Raw genomic sequence first — 15,830 nt, 5'->3', positions numbered from 1 at the left:
AGTACTTAATTCTAGCTCTGTTTACTAATGCCAAGATGTAGAAGCTAAGGTTTAGTCCAGCATCTATTATGCATTGTGTGTTATTTGTTATGCATTATGCATTGTGTGTTATTTGTTATGCATTATGCATTGTGTGTTATTTGTTATGCATTATGCATTGTGTGTTATTTGTTATGCATTATGCATTCTCTGCCATCTATAGTTAACAAAATTTGTGGATATCTTGCACCTGTGGTAAGGAATGAACCCATTGAAATCATGATGGACATGGTTAGTGTGACTGAAATAAGAACAATTGGTTCTGCACAGTGCTAACAAAATCCAATAACTTGATGCCTGGGGCCCTTCTGACAGCTTGGGCCTGTCCTGTATTCTAAGTGAAGTGCCCATCGGGCTTGTCAAAAAAAATAACTTGTCTGAGGAAAATTTAATCGCACTCATGAAATGTGTAAATGCATTTTCATGATGTTGACATACCTGCCATAACATGGCACAGTCTAAATCAGATCACTTCTGTCCTACGTGAAGTTGAGATCTGATTTTATTCACATTGAAGCATGGTGTGTCATACTGAAAATACAATTTTGTACTCCCAAAACCCCTGACACAGTCATGTTTCCAGCAAACACTATTTTCAGTAATCTTAATTTAAAATAATATACCCCCTAGCACCACTTTCAGTAAATGCCCTTTACATGTAGCATGTATAAACGCTAAACAGTCATGATTTGAGTTGATGTAAAACTATAAATAGCGGCAATTAAAGGCAAAGTGGTCAGGTATTAAAGTCCATTTCACATATGACTTAATTGGCGGACAGTAGTTTTTATGGTGAGGTGTGTTTGAACACTGCATTGGGTGAGCCTATTGTGCTAATTTGAAAAGGTAGGATCAGGAAGTGGAACAAACCATCATAGGTAAATAAAAAATGAGATGCTAGATGCATATACAAGAACGAAAGTTATAACATATTACTGCTTTGAATAAGAATGTTTAAGTCATATTCAGAACTCTTGGTTGATGGAGTTTTACTTTATGAATCACTCCAGTGTAGCTATGCATACTAATGACACTTGCATTACCTTTAACCCCTTTGAATTCTATTGATGTATATTTGAATTGTAGCTACTGAAATGTTCTGTGACAATATATAAAGGGGCCCCGAGTGGTGTAAAGTGCTCTCTGTTATGGATCACTGCCATCTCACCTCAGTCTGCATAGGTTCGAGTCTCGGATTCGGCCAATGTGGGTATGTAAGAAAGCTTGTCAGCAGCTTTTCGAGGGTCGGTGGTTCTTTCCAGGAATTTCCCGGGTTCCTCCTCCACCATTAATACTGGCCACCATGTATAGCCTATCATGTGCTAAAAAATGGTGTTAAACCCTACAACAACAACAACTACAACATTTAAAGAGGGGAAATTTTGGGCATGTGGAAAATGGAGTCTGGGCTTGTGGAATTTCAGTTAGGGCTTGTGAGTTTATTTAAGTCACTGGCCTGGGACATGTGTCTAAAAAAATCTTTGAGCATTGGTTCTGCATAACTGGTTGTACACCAACAGCTGGACCAAGCTTTGTGGATGGTTTGCACTAAGGAAAAAGCCTGTCATGTTTTGATTCCATTAGTTACAAGTCATGGTCACTGTGGCTGAAAGAAGAAAAATGTTTTAGCATAATATTAATTTTGTACTTCAGATCTAGACCAGACTTTGTGGAAAGCAGGCATTTGGGGAAAATTATTAACCTTTCCTATTGACTTTTAGGGTCTAAAGGTCAAAGGATAAGATAACTTTGACTGAATAAAGGAGAACAGTTTCAAATAAATAACACAAGTTCAACATGACACTTATGCCATTCACTGTGGATGGATTGCGCTTGGTTTAATGAAAGATTCTGTTGATTTTGAGGTCTAAAGATCAAAGATGAAAGTCACTTGTTGAAAGAAGAAGTGGATTTGCAATTACTTTTTTTTCCAGTATAAGTTCTTTGACCAAACCTTGTGGATTTCTTGCACTTAGGATAATGACAAAATCAGTACATTTTTGGTTACATGTATGATGACCAGAGGTCACTGTCAAGGTGAGTCTAATAAAAAATGATGATAAATGTACAGTAAGTTACTTCAAAGCAGTATACATTGAAACTGCTTAGTTAGTAATCTCCAAAGTCAATCGTGTCTTATAATATGCCATTTACAGCAATCTTGTTCAAGTATGTAGTATAATTATATAGTGATGGTCGCCTGTTCTCGAGTGGTCATTCTAATCCATTACCCTCACGCCAATTTCCTATATAAAAGTAATACATGTACATATATAATGTTTGACAGATTTCAGACAGGTTTGATTTCAGTTGTATGGGTTTAAAGCCATTCTTCAGCAAATGATCTATACATAGTGGCCATTATATTTGGTGGTGGAAGACCCTGGGAATACCCCAGAAAGAACGAACATTCCATAGGGAGATACACAAGCTTTCTCAAATACTGACACTGGTTAAACAAAAACTCAGATGCATACAAACAGAGATGTAATGTGAATGATCTGTAGAGGCAAGTGGTATAAACAAGTCAGCCATCGCTCCTATGTTCAAACTGTCTTTCCTCTTTTATTTTTATTCTTTTTATATGCTTTGGATCTTGATTAGACTTTTCAAGAAACCCCAAATACTGTAATTAAAAGGAAACTCTGGGCCAAGATATGATAGTTTATGGATCAATACATTCATTAGGCCAAATATCACCTATGGTCCTCTCAGAAAGCAAATTTTGTTCTGAACTTTGGCATATGAATTTGTCCTCACCTACAAGCAGAAAAAATCAGTTCTGCAAATGCTGCATATCTGATGTTTCTTAAGTATACATCTCCGATTTACCTAACTTCAGACTAATTGGATTACAGGTTAGAATTACATAGAGAAACAATTTTTTAAATAACATGCATTATCAAAAGCATTTGTTCATCTCTTTGGAAACGTCACAAGTAATTGATTTTTGTTCACAGAAGAACTGACAGAAGAGCAGCTTCGAGAGTGCCCAAATAACCATCCAGATTTCCCAGTAGAAGGTTTGGTATATTTTTTTTAATTTTCTTTACCATACTGCCGTCTTCTTTGTATTTGCATTTACACAATGTTTATCTCTCTTCTACAAAGCAGAGGCAAGCCTTGTTCTACCATCACCGTCATAAACATATAAAATCTTAATATATGTACATCCTCAATGAATATCAACCAGTTGTTCTGCTTAGGTCCTTGGCAACAGTTTTGAGTGGGTGTCATAGCACTTTCCACCAGAGTTGTAAATTAGTACCAATGTACACATTAGTTTGTAATTTGTGGTTCAGGATTTTGCATTTATTTCAAGGTTTTTGCACACTATAACAGTACAGTTAAACCTGCAATCATCAAACTTTGTGAGGAATGCATCTAGATCAGGAGTGGGCAAACTACTGCCCATGGGCCACATGCGGCCCTCCAAGGGCTTTCATGCGGCCTAGGAACAAGTCATCATTCGCACTGACTTTGTTTATGTTACTGTGTTTATCAAATAAATGTGCTTCTTTTGAAGTTTAAGTTTTCAAATATTAACAACATATTAACAACTGAAAATTAATTATGATTTAGAAAAACCTTTTGTTTTTGATATTTCAAATATTAATTATTTTACTTAATGAACTATGCAGCCCGTGACAAGGTGTAAATTTGTGTATGCGGCACTTGCACTGGAAAGTTTGCCCACCTCTGATCTAGATGATTATTACAGTATCAGTGAAAAATTAGATTACTTAGATCTATATTAAATTCTTCTCTGAATAGATCTTATCGATTATTTCACAAACTCTGGTCATGACTGAATCATCAAACTATTTGATTGTGTGCTAAGATTACTGTCGTCAACATTTTACAGGCTTGGGTCAAGTTTTTGTATTTAGCACATGACTAACTGGGTTTTTGCACCTTGTATATATTGTATTATACAGTTATATTTAGATTCATGACTGTATGTGAGGAGATGTATCTTGCTGAGTACTGCACTGCTCCAGTGGTCTAAGTGGTTAGAGCATCTGCCTCAGATGAGGGAGGTTGTGGGTTTGAAGGCTACCTGAGTCATAGTAGAAACTTATAAAAATGGTACTAGTAGCTATCTCACTAGGCAGTCGGCTTTAAGAGGTTAGTGTTAGTACTGGTTGGCCTGGTGTCAGGATAATGTGACTGGGTGGGACATGATGCTACATGTCTGCAGCACGATGCTCCAGTGCTAGACATCACTATAAACTGCCACACTGAAGACATCATAGTGATGTGACTGAAAAATTGTTAAAGCTACGTTAAAAGTCCAAATCACTTACACACACACACACACACACATCTTTATCACAAGTGTATTTCACTGAGCTATATTTCAGACTTCACTGTATTTGGTTACATTTATTTTTGTTATAAATCTGTTTCCCATGCTCTTTTTATGCTCGAATCATCAATGTAGATGAGTGTATACATCTTTGTTACTGCAGGATCTGATGTCGCTGTCATCATTTCTAAGCATGCATCCCTAGTCAGGTAACATGTGTGAGTCAGCACTGGTAGATATGATCTTGTGCCTTTTGCCATATGATGTGCAGTCCAAAGTTGAACTCTTTAATAAGGTCGTGCTCACCAATTTGGAATCAGGTGCTTGTTTGTCTACCTATTGTGTGTTTTTGCCACTGTACTGGTTTTCCATAGCACCTTTCAGCAATACTGGTAGAATAAATGTGTTGTACATCAGGATCTTTGTGACAGAGCTGCTATCTGAGTGCCAGATATCAGCAGTTTTGATAGAGCCATGAGTGATTTAATGCAGTGTCTAATCTCAGGTTTACTGCTGTCTGATCAGCTAATAGGTATTTCATTTATAAATGAGATATATTTCACGTATTGGTGAAATGTGAGCCATTCACTTACTACACTTGTATGTGAGATAGGAGTTAATTTTCACTTACGTTCAAGGAATTTAGGCTTTTCAAAAGTCACTCCTTCCCTCCCCCACCCCACCCACCAGCCAGAAAATTGTGTCTTTATATAAATGCATGTCATCAGTTTTTTAGAATGTATACATGTAAATGGCTACTTAAATATTCTGACCTTATAAAAATCATATGCGTTTTCATTTAAATAAAATTTATCAAATGATTTTCCAACACATTTGCCTGCTGCTCTAAATAACATTATTTGAAGCTTGCTCAGTATTAAATGTCTTGCTGAAATAAAACAGAATGTTGGTAAAATATGAACATAATTGATTCCCCTAATAATATATACAATTTTCTTTCAAGCATGTTTTTTGTGGCATCCATCATCATCAAATCCTTACATAAGAATTTGAAAGCAGGTCTTGACTCTATTTCTTTTTGAATCTGATGGCCATTCTATTACTGTAAGCTTGGTTAAATGCTCCACATTCAGTTTGTCAGCATGTCAACTCTGGAAATTTATGTATACCTCATGTTGTTCGAAAATACAAAAAAGCAAAGAAAACAACAACTGCCAAGGCATCATAACACAATTCCACAGAATGCCGACTGCCAAATGGTTTAAATTCTGGAAATGGGAGAGGCAGCATGGGTTAAGTCAAATTCTGGAAATGGGAGAGGCAGCATGGGTAAGTCAAATTCTGGAAATGGGAGAGGCAGCATGGGTTAAGTCAAATTCTGAAATAGGGGAGAGGCAGCATGGGTTAAGTCAAATTCTGGAAATGGGAGAGGCAGCATGGGTTAAGTCTAGTTAAGTCAAATTCTGGAAATTGGAGAGGCAGCATGGGTTAAGTCAAATTCTGAAATAGGGGAGAGGCAGCATGGGTTAAGTCAAATTCTGGAAATGGGAGAGGCAGCATGGGTTAAGTCTAGTTAAGTCAAATTCTGGAAATAGGAGAGGCAGCATGATTTAAGTCAAATTCTGGAAATGGGAGAGGCAGCATGGGTTAAGTCAAATTCTGGAAATGGGAGAGGCAGCATGGATTAAGTCAAATTCTGGAAATGGGAGAGGCAGCATGGATTAAGTCAAATTCTAGAAATGGGAGAGGCAGCATGGATTAAGTCAAATTCTGAAAATGGGAGAGGCAGCGTGGGTTAAGTCAAATTCCGGAAATGGGAGAGGCAGCATGGGTTAAGTCAAATTCTGGAAATGGGAGGCTAAGTCAAATTCTGATACTGCTTGCCCTTGACATTTTTTGGGCTCCTGATTGTTGTTTATGAAACTTTTTTATCAAAGTCTGAATGTTTTTCAGTATCCGACAACAATTTTTTTAATGATTTCATTGTAATATGCCTAATTGAATGTTTAATGTCATATGATATTGGATTGTAATGAAATTTAGAGAATGTATCAATGAATGCTGAAAAAGTCCTTTGCAAATCATGCCTGCTGTGTTTGGTCTTATGTGTTCACTTACATCCACATGCTGTAACACACACACACACACACTTTGCTTTATTCCATACTTGATATGTAAGACCCATGCATTTGGATGTTTATTTCATCTATTCTTTTTAAATCTTAAAATATTTAAAAATAAAATTATACAATTGCTTTTTTTGTTTTATCATAGCTCATTGAAATTGATAAATCTGGTGGGATGTTATGAATTTTGGAGAAAAATATCATTGTAACACCTTTCTTGAACTTTGATTGTATTTGGAAGTAAGCAGTTAATCAGAAAATCATAATGTCCATGAACATACAGTTCCTTTATACTCATTTTATAACTGTTTATACCACATACAAATGACTTAAATGTCACTTTTAAGTGATCTGTAAGCACCTGTATTGATACATTTTTATGTATCCATATATTAATATTGTGTGCTTAACGTTTTCCATGATTGTCAATTGCATTGGTCATTTGTAAACAACATAGTACAAGGCCGTTGTAGATTTTGCTTTAAGATAATGATCATTTGCCAGCAATACTTGGATTTTAGTTCAGGACATTGATTTTTACATTGGAATAAAGTATGGTCTACCTGAGTTTTGTCAGGTTGTTTGCTAATATTTTATAAGTGAACAGACCTGACCTTGTTTGTGAATTCGTTGGAATTTCCATTGTAAATGACAAAGATCCGTGGCATTTTGTTGTCACAAGTCAGGTCACAGTCTGTATATAAGTTTGAAGTATTGTATATACCCGCGTTTAAGCTCGTTCTTGTATAAGCCAACCCCTCCCCCAACTGAATAGGCATAAACATTAACAGGCACATGATTTGTGCATATACTGACCCACAAATCTAAGACAAGATGCAAGTTCTAAATGCATTAATACGTTTATTTACTAGGCCAGTTTATATTAACAAACATTTTGTGAATGCCTCTCATGGGGTTGACATGTGTGATTATTACCTGGAAATGTTATAGTTAACATGATTTGTTTTAAAAGTCAATAAAATTTAATATTCTGTTTCATCATTTTTTCTGCCTAATTCAGATTGTGTTTAATTTGATCAGATGACGATGAGAATTGAGCATTCCTGGGCTGCCACAATTAGTACCTCTCCTTTTGACTCTAGTTAATTATCGTTTCTTTATGTGTTATTGGATTAGATTTTTGTATCACAATTTATAGTAATTATGTTTTTATTTCTCCTTGAAATTGTAAATACCTAATTCATTAAAATGTGATCTCAGAAAGTCAACAATGAACAACACTTGCATTTAGGCTAGTTAGCATAATTTACATAATGGTGTCACCACATGTACATTGAGGGTTGGAGTTTGCACTGAATGAAGTACATTCTGCTGAATTAAGTACATAAGGACAACCCCTGGATTCGAATCATAGGCAACACTGCGCTAAACTTAAATAATATCTCCAAAATAAAATAAAAAAAGTTTCAGTTATTATGCATCAAAAAATTATTTCAGTACTGTAAAATCTGAGTTGTAGTTTACTTTGTAAGCGACCTTACACCCCTTTTTACATAGCTTTGGTAATCTTGCTAATATTACAGAGTAAAAGGCAATTACACATCAAAGTACTGGTATAACGGCCAGTCAGATTTCCTCGTAACGATTAACTGCCCTGGATTGCTGTCGGAAAACAAAAGACAGATCTGCCAATTATAAACAAAGGAGTTGCCAAAAAGCAGTTTTCTAGTGTATGGAAAATTACGATTTTGTTAAGCCAAAACACAAAACTAAAATAGATCTTAGTCAATCTATATTAAGAATATATAACAGTTATGTGAATAGATACTGGTTAAATGCTTTGCACAATTAAACATGTGTACCTTTTCATAAAAATTACCTCAAGTGTTAGAATCGCTTATACCACTGAAAAATTGAAACTCATTAGTGCATGGATCAATGTAAATGAAACAGCTATATATATCTAGCTGAAATGTGATCATGAAGAATGCGATTTGGTAGAAACATTGAATAAAACAAAATCTGCATCTAATAGTTTTGGGAATAAACAAGGATTTAAGTGACACTAAGCATGTTTGGCACTGTGTACGTACTATTCATTAGAGTACAGCCTGCAGTCCGGGATAGATGCAAACCAGCCCATGAATTACTAAGTCTGTATATACTTTTATTTAATGTTAAGTTGGAAAAATCAGAAGATATGCACATGCAGAGTGTTGGGACACTGAAAATGTACTTTTTTTTACACGCATATAAGTCTTAGGATACAGAACAAAATTATGTTTTTGTGTCCCAAGCTTTACAGCCATTATGGTAGTCACCAAACAAACTTAAAAATGTTAATGTTTAGACCTTCGCTCACAGATAAGCCTACCCAAACACCCCCATCTTCCAGGCTTTATTTTTTCTTAATTTATTTGGCTTACACACCAGTACATACAGTAAACAAAATTATTTCATTTCTGCTTTAAATTCTATGTCTACAATGCCTGTTTGTCGTGTTTAGGTATAATTTGTGAGGGATCATTTATTTAAAAATTATTCATTGGAATTACAAAGTGTTCATGGACATTTTGGACTAAATTACTATTTTGGGGTTATTGTGAATTTGTTTAAGAATATTCTTGATTATATAATTGTGATACATCAAGACTGTTGGCATGTCAGCTCATTCAAGGATACTGGCACATCGCCACATTCAATAATGGAATTCATTCAGAATACTATATACTTTTGGACTTGCTTTCGAGCTTTATGATTATCTGGGATTTAATTCATAATACATTAAATTCCCTATAAATTTTCACTGTAATCTAGGGAAATAAATTATTCATTAAATTTGAGTAAACTTGTTGATTTTGCTTTTACTCGTACTTGGTTTAAGACCATAGAGATGAAAAACGATATTATTTTCACTTGTACTGTTCTTATTCATTTCACTTGATTACATATTGCAAGGTATAAGTAACGTGTAAGTGACTTATACATTTAGCATATATGACATGCAAGTCAGAATTTCTATAAGGGTTTGTTGAGAAAGAACATAAATGATTGGTTTGAAATATTGTTTGAATGGAGATTGAATGGGAAGGTAAGTATTGTTTGAGACAAATTTTAAATCAAAATGAGAAGTTGTACATACCATTGAATGAAATAGAAATTCATATAGTACTAACATTGTTTCTTTCAGAAACCAGTCCTTTTTTGACAACATTGCCAGACTTGAACAAATTAAGAGAAGGTACTTTTACTGTTCCTTTTTCATTAATTCATTTGCTGTTTGTTTGTTCCTTTTCTAGCATTAATATTTGATATCAGATGCATTCATGATTAGAACTGTAGTTTAATTTAACAAAATAATGGCTTGTCATGATGAACTTTCTCATCTGATGTCTATTAAAGTAAACAAAATCTTACTGAGATGCTAAATGCTGCCAAACAGATTTTGGATTTGTAATAAATAGAACATTGATAACTATTTATACAGACACTGTGGCAGTGACCTGGTTTGCTCTTGGCTCATTGACAAAATATTGAATGATGGGGGAAAGCAGTATCACTTGAATCTGTTGCATTAAGAGATTGAAAGCTAGAGAGAATAATAATAATAATAATAACAATAATAGTACTCCAAAGATAAAGTGTTCATTTTTGTACTTGTTGACTCCCTTTTTATATCTTTTTGTTGTCTGTGCAGTTGTGTGTTATTGTTAGTTGCTCCCTATTTGTATCACAATTCAAAGTATGCAGCATATTTGATAGAGCAAGAATATGGGTCATTGGATAAAGAAGAAAGTCAGTCCAGTATTTGTTTTGTTTTCTTTCAGGAATCAGTCATGACACTACCACAGCTTGGAGCAAGAAAGATTATACAGAAGGTATTTTTTATTTTAAATCAAATTTTTTCTTCCATTTTCTGGTTGGCATATTACATAGCTGCCAACCCTCATGATTTTGGCATGAATTTCATGACTTTTTCAGCGATTCACAGATTTATGCTGCATGCAAAAAATCATGAATTCCCCAATTTTCAGTTATTTTAAATCTTTAATAAAATAACCAATTTCCTGTTAAGCACTAGTCATGATATCTGCAGTTGCCAAAACAGTCCAGTACACCTGGTCGCGATGTTAGTGGAACTACAGCTGGTTGGTACAGTTGGCCCGGTAGTAAACATTTTAGCATATTTTAATCTATAATTATAAGAGTAGTTTTACATAATCTTTTGAGAAAAACTGGGGCCTAACCAGAATTTTGCTCCGTGCATGTGCTGCAAACACTGGTTTGAATTACCATTCAGCATTGCATCTTGAAAATGGCTCCACCAACAGGTTTGGAATATATCAAAATGTGGCCGTGCATTCAACCATCAAACACCGATATACATCATGCTTTTTGCACGCGGTGTGCAACAAATTTTAGCATTGGGCATGGTGGCAGAGATGATGTGAGGAAGCACATTTGTAGCTAAAAGCATATACAGAAGTTGGGAAAATTAAGAACTTGCAGCAGATTTCAGCTCTGTAATATTTTAAGCCATCGACAGAAGACCTACAAGCTACCAATGCTGAAGCATTGTTTGTGAGTTTCTTTGTTGAACACAATCTACTTTAATCAGCTGGAGACCATGCTAAACATTTTGTTCCGACAAATATTCCCCAATTCGAAGATCGCTTCATGAATTCATGTCAAAATTTAATAATTTTTATCCCTATTTTCACTAATTGCAAGCCTGGAAGGATGGCAGCTATGATATTAACATTTCACAGGAGTTGATGCTGCACAGCACTATCACCTGATCGCTGGATTATTTCCTGTGTTACTGTTAGTTGGGCATCAGATTACATCGTTAGTGAAACTACCTTTCATTAGAAATTGAATTTTTAAAAAAATATTTTGACAACTTCCTACCAGGATGATGCAAAATTTATATAATTCTGTCCATGCAAGATTCTTGTTTTAACATCTACAGAATTTGAAAACTTATTTGGATGCTAGTGGGAAGATGGTGGAGTATCTGAAGTACAATGATCAACAGTCTTTTACAGCAATATTAACATATGAAATGCTATTTTATGTTGAGACTGGAGTAAGATGCTTTCCCTGAGACAGTCTTCTGAAGGAGCCATCATTTTCTTCAGTCGTGCAGCATCATTTGCTAAAGGTAGTGGCCAAAACAGTGTGCTGTCACTACTTTGTGAATGTCCCTGATTCTATCTATGGAGCTGCTGTTCCTCCATAGCGATATTGCTGAGGATACTTTTTGGTCATACTGGGCTACAGCAAGAACATTACAGAGCTGTCTTTTGGGAAGCAAAGACTCTTCTGAGGTCTCCTCTGTAGCATCTCTGGATCTCTGGGATGAGCAACACCAGTACCTAATATCCATTCCTGTCCTATTGAAACTGGTCAAGTGTTATTCTTCCCCACAGGACATTTCTCATTGTTATTTACAAGGATCCAGCCTCAGCAACACCAGTACCTCATATATCCATTCCTGTCCTATTGAAACTGGCCAATAAGTGTTATTCTTCCCCACAGGACATTTCTCATTGTTATTTACAAGGATCCAGCCTCAGCAACACAGGAAACAATGACAACTGAAGCCTATCTTTAACCAGTCATTAACTGGAAAAGGCAGCCAGAAGGTCCAAGGGAGAAACCTTGTACAGTCCTCCTGCTTTTGCAGCAAAATGGTGGCAATACCCTTGCGTTTCACATTCTTAACTGCAAATATCCATCATCCTGTGATTGCTAAGGCTGTTCTGCTAGCTGTCTTCAGATTTTTGTCTTGTATAATATGTGTGTGTCCTTTCTGTCATAAAGGAAGGATATCTACTTTGTTTTTGAGAACATCCTCCTCTTCCTTGGGTACCTGTTCTTTTCATCAGTCAAATCAGATTCATTGAGTGAAGAGTACATACCCTTCCACCAGAGAGGGTGGCACATGAACAAGTCTCTGGCTTTCAACTCCTGGAGTTCCTGTTCTCCAGAAATGGTGAAACGTTTTGCTTTGCCATTGATCTCCTCATCATAAACAAGTTATTTTAGGAGTAGCAACTCATTGGAGAGCTATGGTCTCATTGAGGACCACCAGAAGGTTTGGTAAATGGGCAGTCTCTATTATCCTACAGGATGCATATCTTCACATCTGTTTTTCATCCTTGCAGGAAGTACATCTGGTTTTGCATGGACCAAGAGATTTACCAATTTTGAGAACTTCTGTTTCATTATAGCCTCTGTCCCCAGATGTTTTACTAGGGTTATGAGATGAACAATGGCCTTAAAGAGGCCCTCTTTCAAAATCTGTCCTATTGCTGGTTTACAGTGACATGGCTATGATTCCTTTTGAACCTTGAGAAATTGGAGCTAACCCCTCTGCAGATTTTGTTGAAATGAGAATTGATTCCGTTGAAAATGTGGTGTAAGTTTATGTTCACTGAAAAGAATGGACAGAGTTCTTTATCTTTGGGCAGTACTTAAAGCCAAGATGCTGCTGGTTTGTGGATATTTATCCTTTCTGTTGACATTGCAGACCTTGTTCCCCTAGGATTACTGCACTTTATTCTTCTGGCAAACTGGAAACCATATATGGATGCACTGCTGGCTTGAATTATTCTGAGGTCAGAATTTCATCTCCATATGAGTTGGTGGAACACTCATGACTGGTTTCTGACCAGAGTACCAATACATGCCCCTGAACTTGACTCCAGTCTATAAATAGAAAGAATGTAACAAATGAAAGAAAGAAAAAATAAGAAATAAACAACAGCTGGAGGTGTCTTGTTTTCTTTCCAATACCCTTATTAGATCAATGAATTAAATATCTAGCTGCTATCTAAGATAGATAGATAGACAGACAGACAGACTAAATGTCAGTGGTGACCATCTTTGGCAAATTGGTCTAAAGTCTTTGTCTTTACTGATCACTGACATCTCATCTCTGTCCATGTGGGTTCAAATCATGGGTTTGGTCAGTGTGGGTATGTGAGAAACTAGTCAGTAGCTTCCTGTAGGCCAGTGTTTCTTCCTTGAGTTTTCGGGAGCTCTTCCTCCATATACTGGCTCTCCTGTATAGTCTATCTTTTTTCTAGCTCCTGCATTTATGTATGCATGCACATATGCACACACCAACACCAATACATATGCATATACATACAATTTGTGTTTGTTTATGTTGGTTTTAACAGCACAGTCAACACATTACTGGCTATATCTTGCCAAGATAATGGAAGCTAAGTGTCTTTCCTGTTACAAGTACACATTGTTATGATATTAATACAACACTGTTTATAGTATGGGCTTATATCCATCCATATTAATAATGATATTAATAATGATATTCATTATGGATTTCCTTTGAAATGGTACTAATACTTGGTTGACAAGTAGAATTTGCTGCAGAAAGAATACAGTATAGTGTATTTGTGCAATACAACCAATAAAAAATATACTCTTTTATTTATTTGTCTGATGCAAAAAAGCAACTTTGACAGTTGAAAATATGTTGAGTATCATTTTACCAGTTCCTAGCTTTCTTTTATGAGTAATAACATCTTGTGTTACAGGAAAGGTGATGCCAGAGCAGATACTGCAGTTGCTATGTAATCACCCACAAAAGGTTATGATGGAACCTTGCGGTAAATTTCATTCTTTGCTTTATTGCACTAAGTTTTTTTTTCTCTTGTAGTTTTGTTTTACCATCTAGAAGTCTTTCAGTTTGCTTTGATCATAATTGAATAATGTATAAGATAATTTGATTTTCTAATTTTCTATTAGGATAACTAATTCAAAAGTTTGCTTTGATTATATATTTTATAATTTGACTATAATCCTCTTCCCATCCAAAATAAACAGATCCTTCAACATTGTCCACTGGACTAATTGTTTTGGTTTGAAATGACCTCCTACCAGCCAAAATAGTTGGAAATCGGGAAAAAATAGAAGTGAGTGTACATTTGTCTGAATTTTAAATATTAAGAAAGTAAAAGAAATACTCATTATCTTATGAAAATATTCCATTGTTATCAATATCATTTATGTAATGTCTGCTGCTATAACCATGCTTTCCTTATCCTGGAAGTTAGTCTCATCATCCCAAAACCCCCAATTCCTTCCTCTAATTAGTATGGAAAGTTCTTGAACACCTAAAACAGAGAGAACACAGAATCCCACATCATAGGTACATGCACATTGTTAAATGCTTGCTTTTCTGAAGAAGTCAAATTGCCTTCCTTTAGGATTTAAAGACATATTTCGGAATTTAATTTAATTTTCCATATTGTTCAAGTTATATTCCACCCAGTCTTTGCATTTGGAGTACTAATTTAGCTCTTGAGGTAATTTTGAGGAATTCATTGGGCCATACTTAACAAGTGATACCTAACTTAATTTGTCCTTATTCCTTATCAGGTGATAGGGTAAGTATTCACTTTCCATTTTTGCATTGAGAATATTAATGTTTCTTATCATCAGCAGCATGTATTGAATAATTCAGGAACTTCAGGGGAAGCATTGACCACCCCTTTTCCATCCAAAATTTTATTTCCTTTTCAATATAATATTTGATAAGATGAATAATATATGATGAATAAAACACTACAATTTATCATAATTTATTTTAAAAAATTCTATCTTCCATTTCAGGAAAATATCTTTTCAATTTATAAAGAAAAAGTGTGAAATGTTCCAGAATATTGGAAAATTTGGGTGCAGAGAGCATTGTGGGATAAACACTCCACCTTATGTTTTAAAATTTTTTTTTACTTAATGCATATGCATGAACAGTTACCTGTTTTACTTTGATTTCTGTGATTGATGAAGTCTGTAACCTTGCTTTAATGGAAGGAAAAAGTCCCTTCTTCCTCATTGTGTCTTTGCTCCCAGGAGGGTATGGGTTCCTTCTTTGAGTCCTGCTGGTCTCAGAAGAAGACTTCTGAATCCCAGGTTAATTATGAATCATTAACTCCTCAATCCAGGAGTATATGAAATCATTATTTTATTAGAAAATGTAATGCCGCTTTTGGGCAGGAACATCTAGAGTCCTGCAGGACTCTAGAATAAGACTTCTTGATCCCAGGAGGGTATCAGTGTTTCTATCCTCATTTCCTTGAGGGCATGGGATATTTTTCTTTGCTTGAGATAAGTAATGCCCCTGGTGCAAGAAGAACAAAACAGGCTCTGCCTTTATACTTTTGGACTTTCCTAGCGTCCAAATAGGCAGAATGTTTTTGCTTGATCTTTTAGCCTTAATTACCTTCTTTAGGCAGGCACCATTCAAGATGGAGAATGCCAGTCAGTCAGGGATGCTATAAGACCCTTCAAATGGGTGGCCTCCATCAACCGTCAGGATGCATACCCAATTTTTCTTGTACTGGTTTTGACTGGAGCAGGAGGTTTTTAGTTTTGAGCTCTGTCTTTTGGCCTTGCTTCCA

The 15,830-nt window shown here is 35.5% G+C and overlaps 1 protein-coding gene across 7 annotated transcripts in view; it reads left to right on the top strand.

The window, feature by feature from the left end:
- Positions 1-15,830, top strand: part of LOC149792939 (uncharacterized) — a 78,948-nt gene that overhangs the window by 5,338 nt on the left and 57,780 nt on the right. For 6 of the 7 annotated variants that reach the window (XM_089966787.1, XM_089966789.1, XM_089966790.1 and 3 more), the window contains exons 4-7: positions 3,000-3,062; positions 9,587-9,637; positions 10,224-10,274; positions 13,965-14,036. In XM_089966787.1, the coding sequence (XP_089822913.1) occupies positions 3,000-3,062; positions 9,587-9,637; positions 10,224-10,274; positions 13,965-14,036 (237 nt within the window). The remainder of the gene's footprint in view (positions 1-2,999; positions 3,063-9,586; positions 9,638-10,223; positions 10,275-13,964; positions 14,037-15,830) is intronic. The other variant, XM_089966788.1, reaches the window with a different exon arrangement.

Source organism: Sinohyriopsis cumingii, chromosome 8 (assembly GCF_028554795.1).
Source record: "Sinohyriopsis cumingii isolate HCF-2022 chromosome 8, ASM2855479v2, whole genome shotgun sequence".
NCBI lineage: Eukaryota > Metazoa > Mollusca > Bivalvia > Unionida > Unionidae > Sinohyriopsis > Sinohyriopsis cumingii.
Note: the sequence above shows the minus strand (reverse complement) of the source record. Positions and strands in the feature narration are given on the sequence as shown.